Here is a 16,493-nt window from a genome sequence, read left to right on the forward strand (position 1 = left end):
TGCCCACTGAACTTCCTTGTCCATGACTGGACAGTACCTAGACATGCAGCCAGGCCTTTTCCTGGACCCGCAGTCCCCTGGGCCCAAGCCTATATTTTGTTGTCCTGCCTTGGGGGAGGGGTTCTAAGGATGTCATAGCTTTTGAGGGACAGAGGAGGGAAGGCTTCGGGAACCGGGCACTAAACCCTTATCCAGAGCTAAACACAGCTGCCCCTGGGAAGTCAACCCACTCGCCTCCAGGGCCCCCGCCTCCGCTCACCCTCTCCACAAAGCCCCCATTTGAGGAAATCCAGAGGCCTTCCTTTCGTGAGCCACAAGGCTTCTCAGCGTCCCTCCCTCTAACAGTGGCTCTTGTTCAGTTTCTTAGAATGGACTGTTTCGGCTCTGAGATGACCCAGCTGCCTACCCCCACCGGCCCCCACCCCCCTACCATATCACCCTTCCCAGCAGAGTTCCATAGTAGGTCCCAGCATACCCAGCAGCTCCTCCTCCTGGTCCCTGCCCTTGAAATCCCCCAGCTCTACCCCTGAGGCACTTCCAAAGGACCCCTTCTCTCTGCCGGGCTACCAGCCAGAAGTGGGGCTCAGCCTGGGCTACTGGTGTCCCTCTCCCACACGCCTAGCTTTTCGGGAGCCGCCCTTCTCTGGAGCTCAGCTCTGGGCCCCACAGAGACGTGCTAATCAGGCCAGTCTAGAACCTCTACCAGCTTAAGTCCCCACGGGCACGGGGTCACGAGCAGCCCAGCTCCATTCCTCTTTGCCCAAACACCCATGTCCTTGGGCCTTGGTCCGCTGAGTGTCCAAGTCTCCCTCCCCACTACCCGGAATCTGAACAGCCTTGTTCTCGATCACGGGCACCGCCCCCCCCCCCCCCCCCCCCCCCCGGGCCAGTGATGCCGGCCAAGAGAGAGGGAGGCTGTTGCTAAGTGATGGAGCTGCCATACGCACACCCTTTGTGCTGGAGAAGGACACCCACCCATTTCTCGGCAGACCTGTTGCTACAGTGACCAAAGTCGCCAGCTTTGTCTTTAGAAACTTTGTGTGTGTGTGTGTGTGTGTGTGTGTGTGTGTGTGTGTGTGTGTGGTAGCTGGACAGGGAGCAAAGGTGGGCCCATGTTGAACAGAACCAGAAAGGGACTGCTTTCCCAACTTCTGCCCCCACCCCAGTCCTGCACGCACCAATGGCTTCCGAAGGGAGGAGGGGTGGGCCGGGGTGATCTGAGGTGAAGTCAGGGAATGGAAGGCTCGGAGGGGTGGTGGTGGTGGTTCAGCATCCTGTTTGGTAGCCTCTTCCACAAAGGGCACACTCTGGACCTCCCTCCTGCCCGCTGGCTGGCCCAGAGCTGAAGGGGGGAGAGATGGTGGCCCCGAGACCCTACGCTGCGGCCACCTTCCAAGCCTGCCAACGTGAATGGCTTACCAAACCAGTCAGCAGGCCAGCCAGCCTTGGGAGAGAGCCTTTATTCCTCCAGCCCGAGCCAGCTGGGGAACAATGTGGGATTTGTTGCTCAGGGGTCCCAGGCTTTGGGGGTGGGGTGGCTGGCTCGAGGGTGGGCAGTGGACTTGAGCTGGGATGCTCAGAAAGAGATGCTGACGTCCACAGTAGGGGGCCAGTCGGCAGATGCCGGGTGGGGGCGGGTGCCCTCAGATATGCCCCCATGGGGTATCTTTGTCCTAGCTCATCTCTATCCTTTACCCTGGGTCTTGAGTAGACCTGCTTAACAACCGTTTCAGCTTCCCCTCGGGGAGACCACCTCTCCTTCACAGAGGCCTATGGCCATTATGAGGCTGGATATGCCATGTGCTGGGGCTGGGACTCAGTGGTCCACTGCTTGCCTAGCACATTCAAGGCCCTGGGCTCTACCTCCATCACCAAAAAAGGGGTTGGGAGATGGGGGTGTTAAGCACTTGGCATAAGCAAAGCTCCATGCCTTTGGGAATCCAAATCTCTAGCAATATGGAGTAGACTTTGCCGGGTATGTTTTAATGTTTATTTTTATCATTTTTAATTGCGTGCGTGCGTGTGTGCGTATCTCTGTGGGGTACATGCACAGGGGTACAGAGCCTGCAGAGGTCAGAAGTGTTAACTCCTGGAGCCACCTGACATGGGCGCCAGGAACCAAACCCATGTCCTCTGTAAGAGCAGAACATGCTCTTAAACTGGGAGCCAGCTCTCCAGCCCTTGGCCAGGTATTAACTCATCCAGTTTTGGCATCAGAGAACCCACACAGGATGGTTTCTATACATACTCTACATGGTTGGTTCCCTAGTCAAGGAACAGGTTGTTTGGGCCCTCCTGCACATCTGTTGCATGAATTCCCTGTGCAGGGCAATGATTTTCATGGACTGATCATCAGCTCATCTTCTCTCTTGAATCTCACTTGGAGGACACAGGCCCTGAGAAGCAGCTCAGTGTAGAAACCTCCCAGTGGATGAGAACAATGGTCCTCTCCCAGATGTAGGGCAGGAGACATAGCCTGGGCCCACCGTCCTCCTTCCTAGCCCAGGGGTACACCTTACTCTTAGGGAGTTGGGAAGCTCCTGAGAATCAGTTAGCTGGTGGCAAACTCCATCCAGTTCTCCTCACGCCTTCTCCTCACGCAGTCAGTGGAAGCCAGGGCCTGGTCTACTGCACACTAGGTCAGCGCTCTGCCACAGAGCTAAATCCCCAGACACTTTCTTCAGATTCCCTCAGCAGGAGGAAAGCCTCCTCAAGGCTGAGTCTACTCACGGATCGACAGTAGCCTAGCCCAAGTCCCCTCATAAACCAGGGACCAAGGTGGCTGCTTCTTCCTGCAGAGGCAGGGTGAAGAGATTGGGCATTCTACGGGGCACGATTCCAGTCTCTATTTGCCAGGCTGAAGGGAGGCAGAACAAGAGGCAGGGGGGGGGGGCAGTGTCCAGGAGATGGGGGTCAGTGTACAACTAGCTAAGGTTGGATTCACACTGAACCAAGGAGGGCCCCCGGGCAGGTAGGAGTTCTGTCCAGAGTAATGGTTGGACCCTTTCCAAGAGACCAGTAGTATGGACGCTAGGAGAGCGGAAGAGACTCTGCAGGCCCGGGATACCCCTGGAGGACATTTGATTTCTTCCTGGTGGAGACTGGGAATGAGGAGGTAGGGGCAGAATTCTGGTTCCAGCTCAACTTTTGCTTTTAAACTCCGAGTCAGCTCTCCAGCCCCTGGATCAGGTGTTAACTCATCCAGTTTTGACTCTAGGGGGACAGGCAGGCATGGACTGGAGAGAGGCCGTGGATCGACGCGGCCGCCAAGACACGGCAACTCTGTTTGAACACGGCAAGCACGGGCCGGGTCCGAGCATTTCCTCTGACTTCCTGCTCAGAAGCACTTGGCAGCGGCCGGCCACAGGAGCCTGCGGTGAATGAGAAACGGCGACACCGCAGCCCAGACTCACGCATGGGAGGCTGTCTGGTGACAGGCCATTGTGTTTCCAGTGTGAGCACGTGTTCCCGGTGGCTGTGGCACCCCGTGGCCTTCCCTGCATGAGGGGTGCTGCCGTCCCTGTGCGTCTGCTGGCCACGGACATCTGTGGAAGACAACTGTGGCACCATACACGCCCCCAACACAAAATTGGTCATTTATTGTTGTCATTATTAGGAGGCAAAAAAAAAAAATGTACAGTTACAAGAATCATTTTCCAAACAGAGGTTAAATATGAGCTGGAAAGTGTAAAAAGGAAGAGGAGCATCACTTTACAAATCATTAAATTAAACAAACAAACAAACAAAACCCCAAGAACCGACCCCCCATGCTGAGTTCTCTCCTTGTACCACTCTGCGAAATGAGAACAGAAAGTGAAATGGGCCATGGAGGTGGGGGCCCTGGGGAGAGGCAGGAGCTGGGGCCAGGAAGAGTGAGGAGGGGGGCGGGGTCACTGGGATGGCATGGACACTGGCTCCTCCCACTTGAGCCTGGCGGCCTCTGGTACCTGGTTACGCCCGGTGGTCCTACCAAGGCTGGGGACAGAAGAGGAGGCTCCCGTCGGCCCGGGGATCCAGGCCCTATTCTGGGAGACAGAAATACTTTACGGGACACGGGGACGATCACCAGTGGCCAGGCTGGTACCTGCCCCAAGTGCCAGCCTCCACCTTTTTTGCATCTGAACTTGCCCCAAGTGGACCCTGCACCTCTTCCCATCTTTCCAGTTTGCCCCTCCCAGGTCCTGATTGGCCCCTGCAGCATCAAATGGTTGATCTTAAGTCTTTGCTTAAATTAAAAAATTAAAATATATATACATATATATACTGTACACACAGGACAAAAACAGTGTTGAAAAGGGAGGCAGAGGGCGGGACAGAGGTGAGGACGGGTTGCGGGGCCAGGGCTGTCGGAGGGGGAGGGAGGCGGGGCTGGGTGATGGGACAGAGAGAAAGGGAGAGAGGTGAGGGGACCGGATGGGGCGAAATTTATTTTACAATAAAAACAGGAGTTCAAACCTCAGCAGAATGGGACTCTAGGAGCCCCAGAGGGCCCTCCCCACACTGGGTGAGGAGAAAGTGGGTTTAGGGGGAGACAACAGGGTTGGGCGGGGAGCTCGGCTTCCGGATCGGTGACTGTGGTCCCTGGTCCGAAGGAGGAGAGCCACAGCCTCAGCTTCTCCGTGACTTTGAGTGTTGAATAAGCCACTGTAGGGTGATGTCTGAGCGGAGACAAAGAGAGAAAGTCATGAGGCCTGCCTGTGTGCAGGCCACTCTGCAGAGAAGGCCTGGGACGGAGGTAATCAACAGTTAATCCCAGCTCCTAAAATTGCAGCCAGGGTCAAGCCTAGGGCTGTGACCTCCCCGCAACACCCCCAACGACAGCTCCAAACTAGTGAGGGGAGAGACACAACAAAGCCCCAGCAAACCAAGGCAGAGGGGCCTGGAATACCCGGTCCAACCAAGCCAAGACAATCTCAGTTGTAGAAGAGGCAGTGGGTGGCTCCTCTCGGTGAGCAGATCTGCCTGCTGCATCCAAGGACTAAAGACAGGTGCAGGGCAGGAACCTCCCAGAGTCCTGTGCTATCATATCGGAAGTCCCCCTCCCCTCCCCCTTCCCCCGGGCCACTCCTGGGAGAGCGCTAGCAACGTCCCAAAGCCGCATACCTATGTTGTCCTTCTCCTTGCAGGAGATGGAGTAGCAGCAGATCTCTCGGTCCTGGATAGCAGACAAATTCCTGCGGGGGAGACCAGAGCAGACTCTGCAGAGGCTGGGGCAGCCAAGGGGTATGGGCCAGGGGAAGGCAGGGTCTTTTTCTTGGCCAAAGGGTGACAAGAAGAGGGCGAGGCTCCTGGAAAGATGTGTTCTGCTGCCACCATGTGGTGAACACTGGGAATAGCAACAGGCCCAGCCCAGAAGTGTTGTCAGCTGGGGAATTTGGGGAGTTGGAGCACACAAAGAAAGGCCACTCAGCTCACATTTTCTCAATCAGCTCCTTCTCATCTAGCGCTCCTGCGAGGTCTCGCTTGTTACCAAGGACTAAGACCTATTCGGGAGAGAAGCCGAGGAGGGTTAGGACAAGGGCACCCCTGCATGGGGCAGTCTCCCCCGCAGTGACTTCCGGCCCACCCTCTCCCACCCACTCCATCATCGGCTGACCGGGATGCCTTGCAGCTGAGGCTTGTCTAGCAGGTTGTGGAGCTCATTCTTGGAGGCCTCAATCTTCTCCTGGTCCGCAGCATCCACCATATACCTGGGGGAGGCAGGCAGGGACAGCATGTGGACACTATGGGCTGAGGCAGGCAGGAAGAGGAGCTGCTGAGGGGAAGAACGCCTCTGGTTCCTCTTCCTCCACCTCCTGGTCACCTCTGGAGAAATGGACCACCCTGGTCTGACTCAGAGAACGCTGTCCCAACCCACAGGGGCAAAGCGGGGCAGGCTTCTGTCCTCTGAGGAAGCTGGGGCCTATAGGATTAGCTGTAAGTCTGGCCCAAAGTGACCCACTTACATTTTCATGGGAAGTCTAGGCAGGGCTAGAGAGGAAAAAGAAACGGATTCCCTCCTAAGGCACAGGGTATGATGATTGGTTTTTTTCTTTTTCTTTTCTTTCTTTCTTTTTCTTTTTTTCAAACAGGTTTCTCTGTGTAGTCCTGGCTGTCCTGGAACATACTCTGTAGACCAGGTTGGCCTGGAACTCAGAGACCCACCTGCCTCTGCCTCCTGAGTGCTGGGATTAAAGGCGTGCGCCACCATCCAGCTATGATGCTTGTCTCTTAAAAATCAGGTTTAAGCTGGGCATAGTGTGCATGCATTTAACACCAGTACTTGAGAGTTGGAATCTGAGTTAGAGGCTAGCCTGGGCTACATAGTGAGACCCAGTGAGATTCAGGCCAGCCAGGTCTACACAGTGAGACCCTGTCTCAAAAGAAAAAAATAAATTTTTTTTTATTCTATTAAGAAAACTAAGCTGGGCATACATTTTCCTCCTGCCTTTCTTTTTCTTTTCTTTCTTTCTTTATTTTGGTTCGTGTTTATGTGGGACTGGAGTTGAATCCAGAGCCTTATACACGCTAGGCAACAGCTTTAAGAGCTTTCTGACAAAGTTACACCCCCTGTCTAGATAAAATTACCAGGCAAGAGAAGGGATCACTAGAATCACCCAAAATTCAAGACATGATGATTTGAGTCGGGGGACAGTGCCCTAAGTGACACTCCAGGCCCGGGTGGCCAGCTCTCTAATTAGGTGCTATGGCCCAGAGTATATATTTACTAAAATACACAGCATGCAAAATACAAGCAAGCCATGTCCAGGCACCAAGTATGAACCAGAGACCATGTCTATGGGGTTCTCCGTCAGGTGTGAAGTCCTTGCCGGGGGTGGGTGGTGTGTGTGTGTGTGTGGTGTGTGTGGGGTGTGTGTGTGTGTGTGGTGTGTGTGTGTGGTGTGTGTGTGTGGTGTGTGTGTGGTGTGTGTGTGGTGTGTGTGTGTGGTGTGTGTGTGGGGTGTGTGTGTGTGGTGTGTGTGGGGTGTGTGTGTGTGTGTGTGTGGGGTGTGTGTGTGGTGTGTGTGTGGGGTGTGTGTGTGTGGTGTGTGTGGGGTGTGTGTGTGTGTGTGTGTGGGGTGTGTGTGTGGTGTGTGTGTGTGGGTGTGTGTGTGGGTGTGTGTGTGTGTGTGTGTGTGGTGTGTGTGTGGGGTGTGTGTGTGTGGTGTGTGTGGGGTGTGTGTGTGTGTGTGTGTGGGTGTGTGTGTGGTGTGTGTGTGGTGTGTGTGGTGTGTGTGTGGTGTGTGTGTGGGGTGTGTGTGTGTGGTGTGTGTGTGGGGTGTGTGTGTGTGGTGTGTGTGGGGTGTGTGTGTGTGTGTGTGTGGGGTGTGTGTGTGTGGTGTGTGTGTGGGGTGTGTGTGTGTGGTGTGTGTGGGGTGTGTGTGTGTGTGTGTGTGGGGTGTGTGTGTGGTGTGTGTGTGTGGTGTGTGTGTGTGTGTGGTGTGTGTGTGTGGTGTGTGTGTGGTGTGTGTGTGTGTGTGGTGTGTGTGTGTGTGTGTGGTGTGTGTGTGTGGTGTGTGTGTGGTGTGTGTGTGGTGTGTGTGTGTGTGTGGGGTGTGTGTGTGTGTGTGGTGTGTGTGTGTGTGTGGTGTGTGTGTGTGTGTGTGTGTGTGGTGTGTGTGTGGTGTGTGTGTGGGGTGTGTGTGTGTGTGGTGTGTGTGTGGTGTGTGTGTGTGGGAGACACTACTTACACGATGGCGCTCACTCCTCTGCAGTAGCGTTCCCACATGCTTCGGAAACGGGGCTGTCCCCCAATGTCCCAGAGCTGAGTAAAAAGAGGGTGGGGAGAGGGGATCCTCAGGAGCAGGCAGACAACCGAAAGCCATTTGGATCCCCAGCTTCTCTTCCGCTGTCCCCGCTACCCCGCCCCCTGCACGCTACCCTGTGGGTCCTACCTCTTCTTCTCTCTCCTGGTTTCCCTCTCTCCCACCCCTCTACCTTTCCTGTCTTCAGCTCCCTTCTCCCAGGACAACAGGGTGTCCCCAGCAACAGGATGATGCCACTCTGCCCTCCCCTGGCTGGCTCTTCCCTGGGGCCTCGGTTGCCCTCCCAAACACAGGGGGTTTTCGGCAGCCCCGGCCCTCACCTTGATGGTCACGTTCCCTTTGGTGATTTTGCGCATGTTGAAGCCCACAGTGGGGATCATGTCCTCGTTGAACTGTCCTGACTAGAAAGAAGAGCCAGCATCGGAAAAGATGCAAAACACGGACAGCAGCCGGCTATGCCCTCCCTGGGGGGCAGAGACAACAGGCTGCAGGGTGACCTATCAGTCAGGCCAGACTTTCTCAGAGTTTTCATGGGAGGTCTCTCGAAAGCCTCCTCCCTTCAGGCAGGATGGGCAGTCATCAGCCTAGGTACCGTCCATACCTGGAGCCCTATGGGGAAGAGGCCCATAGTCCTTAGGCAATCTCAGTCTCTCAGTCTGGACAGGGAGGAAGCCTTCCCAAGCTCTAACCCACAGTTCTTGCTACCAGCAGCCCTTTACTCAGCCTCCAGTTGAGCTAGAAGGACAATCCATTTCTTCCCAGGGAAAGAGGCCCAACGCAAGAGACACACCAAGGAAAGCAGGCACATTGCCGAACTAGGAGAAAATTGTTTTTTAAAAAATCAGGAGGAGGGCTGGAGAGATGGCTCAGAGGTTAAGAACACTGACTGCTCTTCCAGAGGTCCTGAGTTCAATTCCCAGCAACCACATATTGGCTCACAACCATCTGTAATGAGATCTGGTGCCCTCTTCTGGCCTGTAGACATACATGCAGACAGAACATTGTATACATAATAAACAAAAATAAATCTTTTAAAAAAAAATCAGGAGGAGTTGAGCGTGGTGGCGCACACCTTTAATCCCAGCACGAGGAGGCAGAGGCAGGTGGTTCTCTGAGAGTTCGAGGCCAGCCTGGTCTACAAAGAGAGATTCAGGCAGCCTGGGCTATATATAACAAGACTGTCTGGGTGGGTGGGTTGGAACCAAATTCACTACCCTCAAAATGTAATGCATACTAAATAATTCCAGGACTATTTATAGTGTTGATTTGTAGTACTCTAGCATGGGTAATCCACAATCTCTATTATTTACCGATATGTGTCTCCCTACCGGGTTGAAAGCATCCTGGGGGGGAGGAGCCAGGTCTATAGTCACAGCATTAGAGCTTGCTGACTATCCGGGAGCCGAGAGTAATTCTACTTCCCATAATTCTTTTTAGTTTCTAGTAGTTTTCGCTTTCCCCCATACAATGTTTCTAAAATCTCTGATTTATTCTAAAGTAGCCACAGGCTTCAAATTAGGCCAGACGGAACTCCTCCCAGGCTATCTTCACATTCAAGGGTAAGGACAGGGGAGGGCGAAGGCCACAGGGGAGGGAGCCGACTCTACCTTTAAGCTAAGAGTGACAGTCGACGCCTTTACCATGTCTTTTTGACTCCCATCAGATAGTGCACTAATTTGCTTGAGTCCCGTACAGAGGCCAAGGGCTCGGACCACTAGCCAGGGAGCAGGAGATAACCAGCTCTCACTCCGTGCCTGGCAGCTTCCGTGAAGTCCCCAGACGGACTGGATGAGTGTTCTACTCACTGGCATCCGCAGGAATCGCTCAATGCCCAGTGACAAGGGACAGCAGGGATTCTGCATTTGAGGACCACAGCTGGATTTAGGAGGTCCTCTGAGCCCCCTGGATGTATAATCATCCTCTGGTATCCACAGGGGTTGGTCCAGGGCCCACCTCAATTACCCATACCTGAAGATACTCAAGTCCCTTATGGGAACGGCATAGTAGTGTATACTAACTACAGAGTGTATCGGTACACTCCTGGAACCCCAGCAATCAGGAGGTGGAGGGGGAAGAATCAAGAGTTCAAGATCAGCCTCAACTAAATAGTAAGTTTGAGGTCAGCCTGGGCTATATGAGATCTTAGCTCAAAAAACAAAGGCCTATACACATCTTACCATATGATTTAATTTATATTTAGTTATTTACTTATCTCTCTCCTCCCTCTCTCTCTCTCTGTGCGCATGTGTGTGCATGCACACATACCACAGCATGCCTGTGGTGGTCAAAAGCTAACTTCTGGAAGTTGATTCTCTCCTGCAACCTTTGTGGAATCCTGGTATTGAATTCAGGCTATGTCACCAGGCTAGCTTAGAGATAATTAAGCTATAGAACCCTGAAAGTGCCTGATTTTGTCTGACCTGGCTAGCACTTGAATGGGCGGGCGAAACTCCTGGGCTCAAGTAATCCTCCTTCAGGACCCCAGAACAGCCGGGACTGTAGGGCTCCTGATGAATATGCTCCACAAAGTGCTTGGGAGAAGCTCTGATGTAGCATGGAACTGTCACTGGTCTTTGGGAACTAGAAGGTCCATATACTCCCAAAGAGATGAGAGTGTATCCTGGAAGAACGTGACCACTGGCAAAGTGGGATGGTAGGAGACTATCTGACAGACAGGCCCTCCGACACCCAGAGTTTCTTCTGCTCAGTTGTGAACTGGAGCTAGGTTGCAATCAGACTATGATTTAATTTCCCTGCTAATGACTCAAATTCTTCCTGTAAGGATGGAAACAACTTTACGTCATGTAACCTCATCTTTTTGTCTCACACTTGAATCCACTCTAGGTCATTCTTTCTTTTTTTTTCTTTTCTCTTTTTGAGATAGGGTCTCATGTATCCCAAGCTGGTTTCAAGACCTGTTCTTCTATGGTGACAGCCTTTCTTTTATCTTTTTTTTTTTGGTTTTTTCAAGACAGGGTTTCTCTGTGTAGCTTTGCACCTTTCCTGGAACTCACTTGGTAGCCCAGGCTGGCCTTGAACTCACAGAGATCCGCCTGCCTCTGCCTCCCGAGTCCTAGGATTAAAGGCGTGCGCCACCACCGCCCGGCTAGGTGACAGCCTTTCTTATCTTAAGACTTTTGAAATGACCTCCTTGATGGGCACAGCAACACACACCTAGGGAGACGAGACAAGGGACAAGAGGTCAAGGCCAGACTGTCTCCCAGGAGACAGAATGGCTTTCTTGCTTCTCTTGGACAAAACCTGTCTCCCACTTTTCTAGTACCACAGCTTTCTTAGCACTCAGTAGAGCTTCGGTTTCTTAGGCCGACTGCATGGCTCTTTCTATACTTTCTTACTAGTTCACGTTAACCTGCTGAGCATCTGGGCTCACTAAACTCAATTCCTATTCACAGCCAGATCTCAGAGTCCGGAGAAAAACAAGGGTTTTTCTCTGTTTGCCGAGACAAACAGAGGCCAAGTGAACAGGCAAAGGCAATTCAGAGTCAGTGGTGGGGCATGGGCACAGAGCCCAGGGGTCCCCGGGTCTTTCTGTGATTGTACAGAGAGTGGCAGAATGTCTGTGGGGGCTCCGGTGGGCTCCAGAAGGCTGGAGTTACCCTGATGCTGGAATTCCCTGCAGCCCCCTAGGGGGTAGTTAGAGTCTCTTTAGAGAAGGGAAATTTAGCTTCTCTTTTAGTGGCAAATTTTGTATCAAAATGGAGAATATAGGAGCTAGGGAATGGAGCAACGTTGGATATCATAGAAACTTTCTTTTCTTCTTTTTTTTTTTTTTTTTGAGACTAAGTCTCTCTCTATGGCCCAGGCTGCTCTCAAACTTGGGATCCTGTCTCAACATCCAGAGTGATGGGGTGACAGGCATGCTCCATCATGCTTAGTTTCAAAGAACCTCTTGACTCTGGCAGGAGAATTTGGAGAATTTGGCTTCCATCCCTGACCTGTCAAAGCCTTCCATATTCTGAGAAGATGCTGGCCTTGAAGGGCAGGTCCAGGCCAGGAAGTTGAACTCACCTAGGTATCTGCGTATCCCTACACAGACGCATGGCTTCACTAGCACCCCATGAGAAGAGCTTCCCTAGGGAGAGGAGGTGATGGCTAGACTGAGCCCAAGCTGCTGGCTTCTCCTTTTGAGAAATACCAGAAACATATCCCAGACCTAAATGCCCCAAACCGAGCCACCTAGGTCTGCAGAGACAGGTGGAAATCCAGGTGTTGATTTCCTGCTGATAGCCTAAGAGGCAAGTCAACACCAAGACTAAGCAGGGTTTCTGATCCCAAGGACACAGCATGGCAGGCAGGAAGCCAGGGACCCGTGTTAGTTCAGAAAAACATTATGCCCCAAACCTCAGCAGAGGTCCTGTGGAATAAAAAGGGACGCTGGGTAGAGGAGGGTATAGAGGTCAATGGCAGAGCATGTTTAGGGGAGAGAGAGCGAGTGCCCATGCCCAGTCCATCAAGTCCCAAATCTATCCAGCCTTCCAGCTTCCCGATATACTAATACTCCCTCTAAAGGGCTCTCCAGCAAGGATGCTGAGCCCTGTGGGGCTTCAAGGTTGGGTAACAATACCATACAGTCAAGCGGCGGTACCGAAGCTGGCTGGCCACACACCTTTGCAGACCTACACATCATCATCATCATTTTTTTTTTTTAACCTGTATCTGGCTAATTCACAGTTCTCTTGAAAAACCCATCTTTGGGAATGGGGCTAGGTTTGGAGAAAAACTATGCCCCTGTCCCAAGCTTTCCCAGGTCCCCAAAGCCCAGTCCTGCCTAGCTTTGAAATACAGGCTGCAGCCATTACTGCAGCTCAGCTCACACACCCAGGGAGCTCATCTTCCTCTTTTTTTAAAGAGAAAATTTAACTCTTCTCCACCATTCCTCTGGCACAGACATACAACTGCAGTCACCCCACCCCCCAGGCCTGACTCCCCAAAGCCCTCAGAGCGGCTCTCTCCCCCATCTCCGGGTGGATGGCGCCCCTCCAGCTCATCCTCTCGGGTCCACAGTACCTACTCTTGCAACTTCTGAGCCAAGCGGAGTCTCCCAACTCCCTTTATTGGTGCCACCCTTCCTGGACCCCGGCGATACCGCAGCCCCGGGACAGGTTCGGGGGAGGAGTCTGGGCTAGAGAGTCAAGACCTCAGCTGACTCCTCAGCCTCTAGGGATACCTTCCCCCCGCCCAAATGAGCCGGGGCTTCCGCGTCCAGCAAGGGGGAGACAGAGCCCTCGGGGTGGGGCTGGGCTGGGAGGGCCCCCTGGTACCACGCTCCGGGACGCGCGTCCCGTGACCCTCCACGCGCCGAGCGGGAAGGCCCGGCCACTTTCGCCCTGTCATGCCCCCCTGTGCGCGATCCACGGGGGCCTGTCAGCCTGCGGCGGGTTCCCGGTGCCTGGAGACCTCTGGGTGCCTCCAGCCCCGGAACTCCAGCTCTCGTCCCCTCGTCCACGCTCCCCCGCCCCCAGCCCTGCCATCCCAGCCCAGGCCTGAGAACGGGTAGCACGCCAGCTGGTCCCCCAAGAACCGTGCTAGGCCCCAGGCGCCCGGAGCCGGCTCCTCCCTGCCGGGTGACGGCGGTACCCGGCCACGCCAGGTGGCGACTCGGGCTGCCCAGGGCGCGGCGCGGGCTGACACATCTGCCCTCGCTCGTACCGCGATCACGTTGACGAAGGTGGTCTTGCCCGAGTACTGCAGCCCCACCAGCGTGAGCTCCATTTCCTCCTTCCAGAACAGGGCCTTGAACCAGTCCAGCAGCTTGTTAAACAAAGCGATCATGGTCGCTGCCGCCGGCCGCGCCCGGTGCCGGGTCCCCGCCGCCCTCGCTGCCCTCGCGCTGCGGCCCGGAGCGGCCCCTCCCCGGTGCGGCCGGGTCCCGCGGCTCGGTGCGGGCGGAGGCTGGAGCGCGGCGGCCGACGACGCGCTGCCCGCGGATCCGCTCGCCGATGGGTGTGGCCTCAGCGCCTCCTCCTCCTCCCCGCCGCCGCCGCCGCCGCCGCCCTCCCGCGGGCCGGGCCGCGTCCTGCTCGCCCCCGAGCGCGCTCCAGTCTTGCGCGCGGCCTGGGCCAGCGCCCGCGGGCGGGGCGGCGGAGACCCGCGGCGGCCGGGAGGAGGGTGGCGGGGCGTTTGCGGAGAAAGCTGTAATTTTATTTTCTCCGATGCCCTCGTTTGCCCCGCCCTGACTGCACCGCTTTCTGTCTTGAAGGGTTGGTCGGCCCGAGGCGGGTAGCGTCCGTATGGAGCTGGAGCATTTCCAGGCTGAAGAACGGTTGGCACGAAGGTTTCCAAGAAAGGGAGACGGACGGACGGTTTGGCTCCCTGAACCTTCGCCTCTGCGCATCCCTGGGTACCTCTGAGCATCCCTGGGTACCGAGTCCCATCCCCCGAATTGCCATGGAGAGTAACAGCCGGATTTAGAGTCTTTAATACTCCATCTTGTTTTGTTAACACAGTTTACCAGGCCACTTGTGTAAGAAGCCCAAAGTGAGATAGATGTTTGAATTTGATGTTGATCTTTACCATTATTGTCACCATATGGAAAGAGGCAAAATCAGGACAGGGGATTCCCAGTGAGGAACGTCGGTGGCAAAAGAAAAATGTGTGCCGTTTTGGTAGAAAGCAAAGTTTTCTGATAGTGGGTGGTGGAGAGCCTGCCAAGATGTCCCCACCCTCTCTTGCGGGAGCTAATCCCAGGGCCTGTTCCATCAACTGGCTATCCCTTCCTGGTCCCAGGATCCCAGAGCAGCTGGGCTCCCAGTCTCTCCTTTGCGTTCGGTTTTCAGGTGTGCTCTGATGGGTCTGTTGTCCTAGCCATAGGTGAATTATTAATATCAACTGTATGAAACAAACCTACCCAAGAGTTAGATGACTCCCAACATCTTGGATTAACCCATTGTTCCTACTTTTTTTTTTTTTGGGGGGGTCTTTTTCAAGACAGGGTTTCTCTGTGTAGTTTTGGTGCCTGTCCTGGATCTCGCTCTGTAGCCCAGGCTGGCCTTGAACTCACAGAGATCCGCCTGGCTCTGCCTCCCGAGTGCTGGGTTTAAAGGCGTGGGCCACCGCCGCCCGGCTGTTCCTACTTATTAAGGCACATCTGCCCTTTGTGAGTCCTTCTATTGCTCTGAAGGCACATGCTGTAGTCTGAATTTCTTAGATGAAAGTTTAAGTTATCATCCAAAGTAATAGGTTTCGTTGCTCAACATTTTTGTGTCTTTCCCCCAGATCCATATATTGAAATCCCAATCCTCAAAGTGACAGCCTTATGAGGTGACTAGGTGGAGCCCTCCCAAATAAGATCAGTACCCTTATATAAGGAGAGGGCAAGAGACCAGACCCATACTCCCCCTCATCACGAGGCTGCAAAGGGAAGGCTGCATCTATAAGCCAAAAAAGCGAGTCCTAGCCAGACTCTGAATCTACTGGTACCTTGATCAGTGGCTTTCCCATCTTTCAAGCCACGAGTAACACATTTCTGTTGTTTATAAGTCACTCAGTGTGTGTGCTTATTTTTACAGCACCCTGGACGGTAAGGCGGTACCTCTTGTCTCACTTCCTACATTGACTGTAGTTTCATTTTGTCGCATGTCTTTAGAAATACTGGAAAAGAGTGTATCCCAGGGGTAAAAGATGCAGCAGCCTGCTCCTGCTCCCAGGAGCCTTACTGTATTGCTAGAGAGCCCTAGAGGCCTAAGAAGATGGAAAAAAAGAATTAACTGGGCATCCAAGAAGTCTTTTTATTTATTTATTTATTTCTACTTGGTTGTTTTTCCAGAGCCTGTGCCCTCCAGAACAGGGTTGGTGTGACAGTGCTGGGCGGGTACCCAGAGGGCTGTGCAATTGCTCCCCTCCCATGGCTCTGAGCTCATGGCAGCATCAGGTACTCCAGAGGCTACTGTGGGCGGCACAGACCTTTCAGGGTGCTCAGGAAAGTGAAAGTGCAAGCCCCCTCACCCCAAGGCTAACGTGGAGTGCCTAGGGAAAGGCGGAGCATTAAGAATGTTAGCCTCAGGCATAGCATTGCACTCTTTTTTGTTTGTCTGAGTTTTTTTGTTTGCTTTCTAGATAGGGTCTCATGTAGCCAAGGCTACTCTGGAACTCTGAATTCTCCTGCCTCCGCTTTCCAAGTGGGGATCGCAGGCTTGTGCCACCTTGTCCAGCAGCACTACGTGTCCTTCAGAGAGATGCCATGAAGCAAAAGGGTGGTCACTCACCACGACACACAGAGGTTGTCACAGAGGACCCATGCCAGCCACGGCACATCCAGGAGCTGAGGACGAGACAGCGGGCATAGTGTCCCATCTTCGTCCCCACAGGCAGCCCAAACTGGATCAAGGACGACCCAGAGTTGGTCTGGCTTTCTGGGGTATATAGTTCAACCCTGAGATAGGTTGTGGGGTCCCAGCCTGTTTCTGGAACCAGTTAGCTATCCAGGTGGGCTCTGCAAATAAACACAGGCCCAGGAAGGCATGGCGGGGAGGTTTTCTAGACGCAGACACAGCCTTTCATTTCTTCTTCTCGTTTCTGTCTTTGGTACTTTGTGAGTACCTAGGGCGTGCTCTAAAGTCACAGAAGCAAAGCAGAGAGTTCTGGGCTTCCCTGGAGAGTGGCTGAGGAGCAGATGGCAGGAAGTCGGAGAGGCAGCAGCAGCCCTCCTGATCTCTGAATGGTTCCTATACATTACCTCTCCCAGAGAGCTCAAGGTGCTTTTTTTTTTTTGTTTTGTTTTTTCGAGAC

At 53.8% G+C, this 16,493-nt stretch overlaps 1 protein-coding gene across 1 annotated transcript; it reads right to left on the minus strand.

Annotated features, from left to right (window-relative positions):
* Positions 1-3,571: 3,571 nt before the first annotated feature.
* On the minus strand, positions 3,572-13,715 carry Arl8a (ADP ribosylation factor like GTPase 8A). The gene is made up of 7 exons (XM_028876640.2): positions 13,416-13,715; positions 8,066-8,146; positions 7,671-7,744; positions 5,597-5,690; positions 5,416-5,483; positions 5,104-5,174; positions 3,572-4,658 (listed from the first exon to the last, which is right to left on the minus strand). The coding sequence occupies exons 1-7, from the start codon at positions 13,536-13,538 to the stop codon at positions 4,609-4,611; spliced, it is 561 nt and encodes a 186-aa protein (XP_028732473.1). The 5' UTR covers positions 13,539-13,715; the 3' UTR covers positions 3,572-4,608.
* Positions 13,716-16,493: the final 2,778 nt, after the last annotated feature.

Source organism: Peromyscus leucopus, chromosome 15, assembly GCF_004664715.2.
Source record: "Peromyscus leucopus breed LL Stock chromosome 15, UCI_PerLeu_2.1, whole genome shotgun sequence".
Classification (NCBI taxonomy): domain Eukaryota; kingdom Metazoa; phylum Chordata; class Mammalia; order Rodentia; family Cricetidae; genus Peromyscus; species Peromyscus leucopus.